Source organism: Berghia stephanieae, chromosome 4 (genome assembly GCF_034508935.2).
Source record: "Berghia stephanieae isolate SIO BIC M18660-M18661 chromosome 4, UCSD_Bste_1.3, whole genome shotgun sequence".
Taxonomy (NCBI): Eukaryota; Metazoa; Mollusca; class Gastropoda; order Nudibranchia; family Aeolidiidae; genus Berghia; species Berghia stephanieae.
In genome coordinates this window covers 87,384,413-87,391,675 of record NC_088363.1, presented here as the reverse complement: position 1 = coordinate 87,391,675, position 7,263 = coordinate 87,384,413, and the positions used below count along the sequence as shown (strand labels likewise).

Below are 7,263 nucleotides of genomic sequence, written 5' to 3'. Positions count from 1 at the left end.
ACATAATCTGTATGAATTACTGCCAGGAATCGCAAGGAAACAAAATGTTTAATAATATATCAAGAGGGATCAGTCACAGGTACTAATGTGCAAAACGCTTTGCTGAAGACAAATTGAAATAGATATCGATAATATGAAAAATATCAATACAATATATCTTGTATATGTTTTACTTTGCCGGATATTGAAAAAACCCGAAAAAAAAAGAAAAAAAAAAAGGAAAATTATTACAGCAACAAATAAACGTGGTTTTCTTTTACCAGTTACAATTGTGAAACTTATGTGTTATTAATCTTTTTAAAAAAATCTTTTAAAAATACTCAGCCTTAGTGTAGACGTAACTTGTAAAATATGATACACGATATCCTTTAATCTGGCTGCAGAGTTTTTTTTTCAATGCTGATTTCAAGTAAACAACAAAAAAAATGATCTCATAAAAAAGAGCAAGACAAGCAGGGTAATCCTTACGTACTTAGCTACAAAAAATAACATTTCAAAGCGTGTTTGGCAAATTAAATGAACAAAACAGATCCGGGTCGCTAGAATTATTGTGACATGCAACGAATTAAAGGTTCAACAAAAGAAAATTAAAAATAAAGACATATAATCAGCAGGTAGTAAAAATTAATATGTTGACAACTGAATGGAACGTTCCTTACAAAGATTCTATTTCTCCTTATAAATAATAATCACTTAATAAACAGGGTTAAAACCCTCAAGAGGGATTGAGCTATGAAAAAAATAGAACTTCCTAGTAATGCAGGAAATAAGTTAAAAATATATAGTTCTCAAATCTCAGGGAAGATGGCGAAGGTATTAATGATAATGATGGTGATAGTAATATAATAATAATGTTGATGAGAATGATAATAATAATAGTTAATAATGATATAATATATATATATAATAATAATAATAATAAATAATAATAATAATAATAATATAATAATAATAATAATAATAATAATAATAATAATAATAATAACAATAATAAGGATAAAAATAATAATGATGATATATAATAATAATAATAATAATAATAATAATAATAATAATAATAATAATAATAATATATAATAATAATAAGGATTGCCGCTGTTCTTGTTATTATCATTATTATTATTATTATTTATTATTATTATTATTATTATTATTATTATTACTATTATTACTATTGTTATTATTATTATTATTATTACTATTATTATTATTATTATTATTACTATTATTATTATTGTTATTATTATTGTTATTATTATTATTATTATTATTATTGTCATCATCATTCTTCTTCTTCTCCTTCTTCTTCTTATTATCCTTATTATCATTATTATTGAGATTTAATCAATATCTTACATTCATGATATTCGTATTACATCTATGATTTAAAATATACTTGTGGCAGAGAACAAAGTAAAATCTTAAAGCTATACTAGGATGTTTATAGCATTTCACCTATCAAAACATTTTGAAAGACATGCTAAAAATAAATGGTGACTTGCAATACATAATTTATCTGAGAATATCCGCAATAATTTATCTATAACAGTGCAGCATCTGGTGTTGTTTGTGGACTACTAAACAATTTTGACCTAAAATACAAACATTCCTTTTATGACTTGCTATTTGTAAATGCTTATATAAATATTTTATTAAGTAAAAGGATAAAAAAAACAACCTTCGTCTATGATAATAACTTTAAGACAAAACTCAATTACGATCTGGTCATAATCATGATAAAATTTCCAATAGTTTTAATTTCTGATAAACGGCTTATTTTGCATAATTTTATAACACAAGATAAGACAATGTACATTATCAAGGCAAAATTCTAAATCAGTAATCAATATTCCCATACTGCAGTGAATTTTTTACTGCCGGGCTTTTTGTTGGTGACAACATAAGTAATGCACATTATTTCCTAAAATAATAGAAACATGAGGAAGAAAAAATAACTAAAACGAAATATATCTAAACGACGTGGCTTGATGGATCTGAAGTTTTCATCAAGGCACCTCAGGGACAAATCGGATATTATTACAATCGTCAGAGAGTTCTGGGAATTTATCAGGCGGGTGAATGTAATCGGCTACATAACCAGACACATAACCAGCCGCCAGAATTTGCTGCATTTCTGCCTCTGTCCAGTGGTAGAATGACATCAAGCTGTGCTTTAATAAATATCTCTCCCTTGCCCAAGCATGAGACACTGCCCTATCTTTGGCATGATGTAAAACGCGCCTCATTTCCCTATCTAAAGATGTACCATAACGAATATTCAACACAGTGTGATTTCCGTGAATTCGAACGTCGACTTCACGCCTTGATGCCCCATAGCTACCTCGTCCGTGTTTGTTTCTATGGATAGACACATTAATTCCCGATTCATAAGTTACAAGATCGGTGTGAATGCCGAGACTACGAAGGTTTTCCTCCGCTTCTTTGGAACTGGGCTTGACAAAGTAATGAACGTCTTTACCATTAATAGTGAAATGAATTGGCAAAATCTGCGAAGAATTGAGCAACACAGTTGCAAGATTTTTGGCCCAGGATTGTGCCACATCTACCAGATTAACCACAGCTTTTCCTTCAAAGTTGGAAATGGTCACACCTGGTCCAAAAATAGATTTTAGAGGCGTGGGTGATTCTGCTGGAAGTGCTTGTAATGGTGTTACCTATAAATGGAAAGAAACAAATAATTTTTTAAAATATGGAATACAATGAGTGTTTGATACAATTCCAATGTTTTCTTGAACGTACAAAAAGACATATAATTTAACATAGAATGAAATATAAAACTGCAGTATGAGATCTACGAGTGATATGTGCAAAATTCAAATTATCAGATGCATACTTTAATCATAAATACTGAGCTTTTTATAAAAAGAAAAACGAGTATGGCTAACTAAAAAGAAAAAAATAACACAAAAAAAACTCAAAGAACAACCCTAAAAACAAATAAACAAAAATTAAAAACAATAAAAAACATTTTTTGAATTTTATCTCTTCACCAAAAGCAAAACCTATCCAGTTTATTATTATTATTATTATTATTATTATTATTATTATTATTATTATTATTATTATTATTATTATTATTATTATTATTATTATTATTTTATATCTACTATTTTTATTATTATCTTTATTATTACTATCATCATCATCATCATCATCATCATCATCATCATCTATTCATCATCATCATCATATCATCATCATCATTACTATTATTATTATTATTATTATTATTATTATTATTATTTTCATCTTTCTCTTTGAAGATAGCAATTATTACATAAATGTACAACTTGTTCTTGACAGGGCAGTGGTCTGTTAAAAAAAAATATAAATTATATTCTAGATCAGTCAGATCAATGATCACCAAATATAAGAATTGGTCAAAGCAGGATCATTTGATAATTCCCATTAATATGGAGGAGGGGTGAAAGAGTAGACCTATTGTAATTCTGACATCGAGTCTTAGGTCCTCAACCTCTAGTATTAAAGCTTACGGGGGCTTTGATTCCAAGTGATAATTAACTCAAATTTTTGTAAAAGTTATTCTCTTTAACTCTCTCCTTACCAGCCATTTCCGGGATTTTCCCCAAAACTTCACACCCAACTAATATAAATATAGATTTTTTTATAGCAGTAAAATTCTTGAGAGACATAGTTTTTTTTAGCAAAACATGCTCTCCAACACACTGTTCATTATCTTAAATTTTATGATGTACCAAAGAAATTTGAATACGAAAAAGGTTGTATGTATCGTAACGAATGTGACGATTTTCCTGTAGTTAGTACGGAGAGGGTTAACCCTTGAACATCCTACCTTCGAGGTCGGCACTGTTGAAATTGTAAGCAAGTTATGCATGTCCCTCCTGAAGGTGCATTCAAACGCTGAAGCAGCCGGCAAGAGCTGCATGCTTGGTGCTGAAGCAACTGGGTTCAAATCTCCCTTATAAGACACGTCAGGAGACATGGACCTCACGTCATAACCAAGAACGTAAAGCCACTGGTTTAAGTCTGGAGATGAGGACAGAATTTAAAGAAAACCAATGAAATTTGTACAGATGTAACAAACATATCATATATATATATATATTCATGAAAGAGTAAAAAATAAGAAAAAAGGAAGATTTTTCTGAGTTTAAAATCATCTATGGTAAAGAAAAAAAAAAAAAAAAGAATCATGTGTTATTATTTTCAATAAACTTTCATGTTTTTCATATAAAAAAAACTTAAAGATGACACAAGTATTCAAAATGTAGCGTATTGTTCCTATGGACCACTCAGATACTATTAACAAATAAGGATAACACGGTATTTTATTGAGGTACAACACAGACACATACACACACACACACACACACACACACACACACATACACCAGCCTTTCGTAACCACTGAAACTAATCTGTTTGTTGGTTAATCATAATATTTTCCTTGTACAGCTAACTTTGCTTGAAAAACATCTCGGAGACTGTCTGAAGCTTATTGAGCCTTCCCCTAAGGCTCACTTGTTTACCTTGACATGACTATGTGACGTGGGGTAGACAAACTTTGCACTCTCAAGTAATATCTCTAACTATTGGCTTTGCTTGACATAGTTTGCTACATCATAATAATCAAAGCATTCTAACTGTCGATTGATATCAATTGAATTCATTGCGACATGTACTCATTTGCAGGTCTTATAACCTAAATTGTTATGGGCTCATTGTTGTAATGGAAATACTCTCAACCCAAAACAAAATATTGCCCATTACAACAGTGTTACATCAAGCCCATAATTGTGTTCGGTAATCAGACCATTAGATATGTGCATGTGGGTTTATTGCCAATACTATTGGAAATATATCATTTATTCATAACTGTTAAATATTAATATCAATTTTAATTTCAGAATTTAAAATGTGAACACTGTAAGTCAATAACAACATTTTCACATTTTAAATAAAGAATTTAAGTAATGCAAAGCAAGCCTCACAAGAAATATTAAGCAAATTATGAATAACTAATAAAAACTAACAACAAAACTATTCCTGATATATATTAATCAATGATATTATTTTACATAATCATATACATAGCTTACCCATTCGGGGATAGTTTAGATGCCTCAGGTGTGTGTTCACCAGGTATCTATGGCTGTATAAATTGAGAATCTCAGGGTCCTCCGCAACAGTCTCCAGCTTGTTAAAGACAATGTTGTAGTCTGGCGTCAGGAAACGTCCGAGATTTGCATCATAGACTCTATCTGGGAAATGGACAAGTTTTGTTACAGGGTTATAAACATTACCCTGGAACCCAAAGGCAAAATCAAAGTCTGGATCTGAATCCGTCTCCAAAATGCCCAGTGGATTGTATGTCATTTTCTTGACAACGTTGCCTTCCTTGTTGACAACAAAAATTGGACTCTGACTTGGATCAACCATGATGAAGAATGTCTGACCGCCTCTCTGCATGCTAACTAGTGTTCCTTCAGCATCTCTGAAATATTCAGTGATCTCTCCATTCGTGTGGTTGAAGACGTGGGTGATTATATGTTTTTGTTTCATATCACTATAGAAGAACTGCAGCATTCTACCGTATCTATCGCGTTGGAGTGTTAAACGTCCATATGCATCGTAGAAAAAGGAGAATTTGAAATGGCCATGGCGTGTGATAGAAATCAGCTGACCTGCTGAATTGAAGGACACGTGATCCACACCTCGCTGAGCCATGAGCCCATCATTGTCAAACTTATAAGTGACTCCTCCCATCATGGTTATCTTGTCACCAGCATCGAATTCAATGTGTCTGGTTTTACCTTGGGAAGTCATTCTGTAGATGTTACCATCAGGATCATAGCCAAACTCCCATACTGTTTTCCCTTGCAGCAGTACATCGGTGACGTGATTATCCACGTCGTAGATATATTCAACTTTAATTTCTTTTCCATCATCAATCTGGTGTTTCCATTCATGAACTCTTCCAATTTTGTCATAGTCAATGTGAAGTTCAAATTTGACTTTCTTGCCAAATTTCATTATCACACGAATCAGTTTCCCATAACCATCGAATTCTTTTGTTAGAACCATTTTTGAACTTGTATATACCTGTTTGGCTTCAGTAAACCACTCCACTTTCATATTTCCAATCGAAGAGAGTTTGCCATTATCACTGCTGTAAGTTCGATTAGAAGTAAGACTTATATTGTTTGTCAACTTGACCGAAGTTTCTGTTTGACGGAAATTGTTGTCGTAGCCAAATTCAAAAGCAGCTCCGACCAAACTAGAATCCTGTGGGAAAGTGACCAGACATCGTTGGATGAGAGAGCTACTGTACTTGAATCTGAGCGTATTGGCAAAACCACGAGAAATGAGGGAGGCTTTGGAAACTTGCTGAGCTTCGGGGTGGAAAGTTGTATCAATGAATGTCTGGTCAAACATTGTCAGGCTCTGCTGGCCCAAGTCGTTGTAGCGGAACACAACTCGTCGATGTTCACTTGGAAACATGATCTGCAGATATAGAATTGCACAGAATAAATAATAAATTGTCAAAATCAACAAACAAACAAAAAATCATATTTGTGACCCATCGTCTCTGAACGGAATTATGTCAGGATGATCCAAATCCTAAAAAGTCAAATATAAAATTTTGGTTTTTAGCATTCTAAAGTAGTTATCATTCTCATCAGTGAACATATAAACGCAACTCAAGTCTGACGTTTTAAGATATAATTTCAATTTTTAAATCATATTTAGTTTATATAATCTTAGTCAAATCAGTTTCATAATATCAAGAAGTGGGCCAATGTGCTGCAAAGTATAGGTTTGTTATACACATTGCATTTTGATTTGACCTTAGTTGCATCCCTAGACAAGTTTCTAGCTGAATCACGCTTAGTTGGTGTGTTATCTTTGTAGCTTAAGTGCATACTTATATGGGCGTGTATGCTTTTTGAATATCAAAATGCAGATCTAGATTTGACAAGTTTCTAGCTGAATCACGCTTAGTTGGTGTGTTATCTTTGTAACATGAGTGCATACTTATATGTGGTGTATGTTTTTTGCATATCAAAATGCAGATCTAGATTTGAATACCAATACCAAGAGCTACTGATCATATTTTGTGCATCGTATATCATGTTTTCAATTATAATTTAAAGTGAGAATCTAAGGATATCTAAATGTAATTACAAAATCCTTAACCAAGAAAAAAACAACTTAAAACACACATACACACACACACACACACACACATAAATAACAATG

General features: G+C 31.7%; 1 protein-coding gene across 9 annotated transcripts in view; it reads right to left on the bottom strand.

The window, feature by feature from the left end:
- Positions 1–1,294: 1,294 nt before the first annotated feature.
- LOC144971474 (teneurin-m-like) overlaps positions 1,295–7,263 on the bottom strand; it is a 258,476-nt gene continuing 252,507 nt past the window's right edge. For all 9 annotated transcript variants that reach the window (XM_078912418.1, XM_078912420.1, XM_078912419.1 and 6 more), the window contains 3 exons: positions 5,103–6,507; positions 3,836–4,029; positions 1,295–2,675 (listed from right to left, as the gene is read on the bottom strand). In XM_078912418.1, coding sequence (XP_078768544.1) covers positions 2,007–2,675; positions 3,836–4,029; positions 5,103–6,507 — 2,268 coding nt within the window. In that variant the 3' untranslated portion in view covers positions 1,295–2,006. The remainder of the gene's footprint in view (positions 2,676–3,835; positions 4,030–5,102; positions 6,508–7,263) is intronic.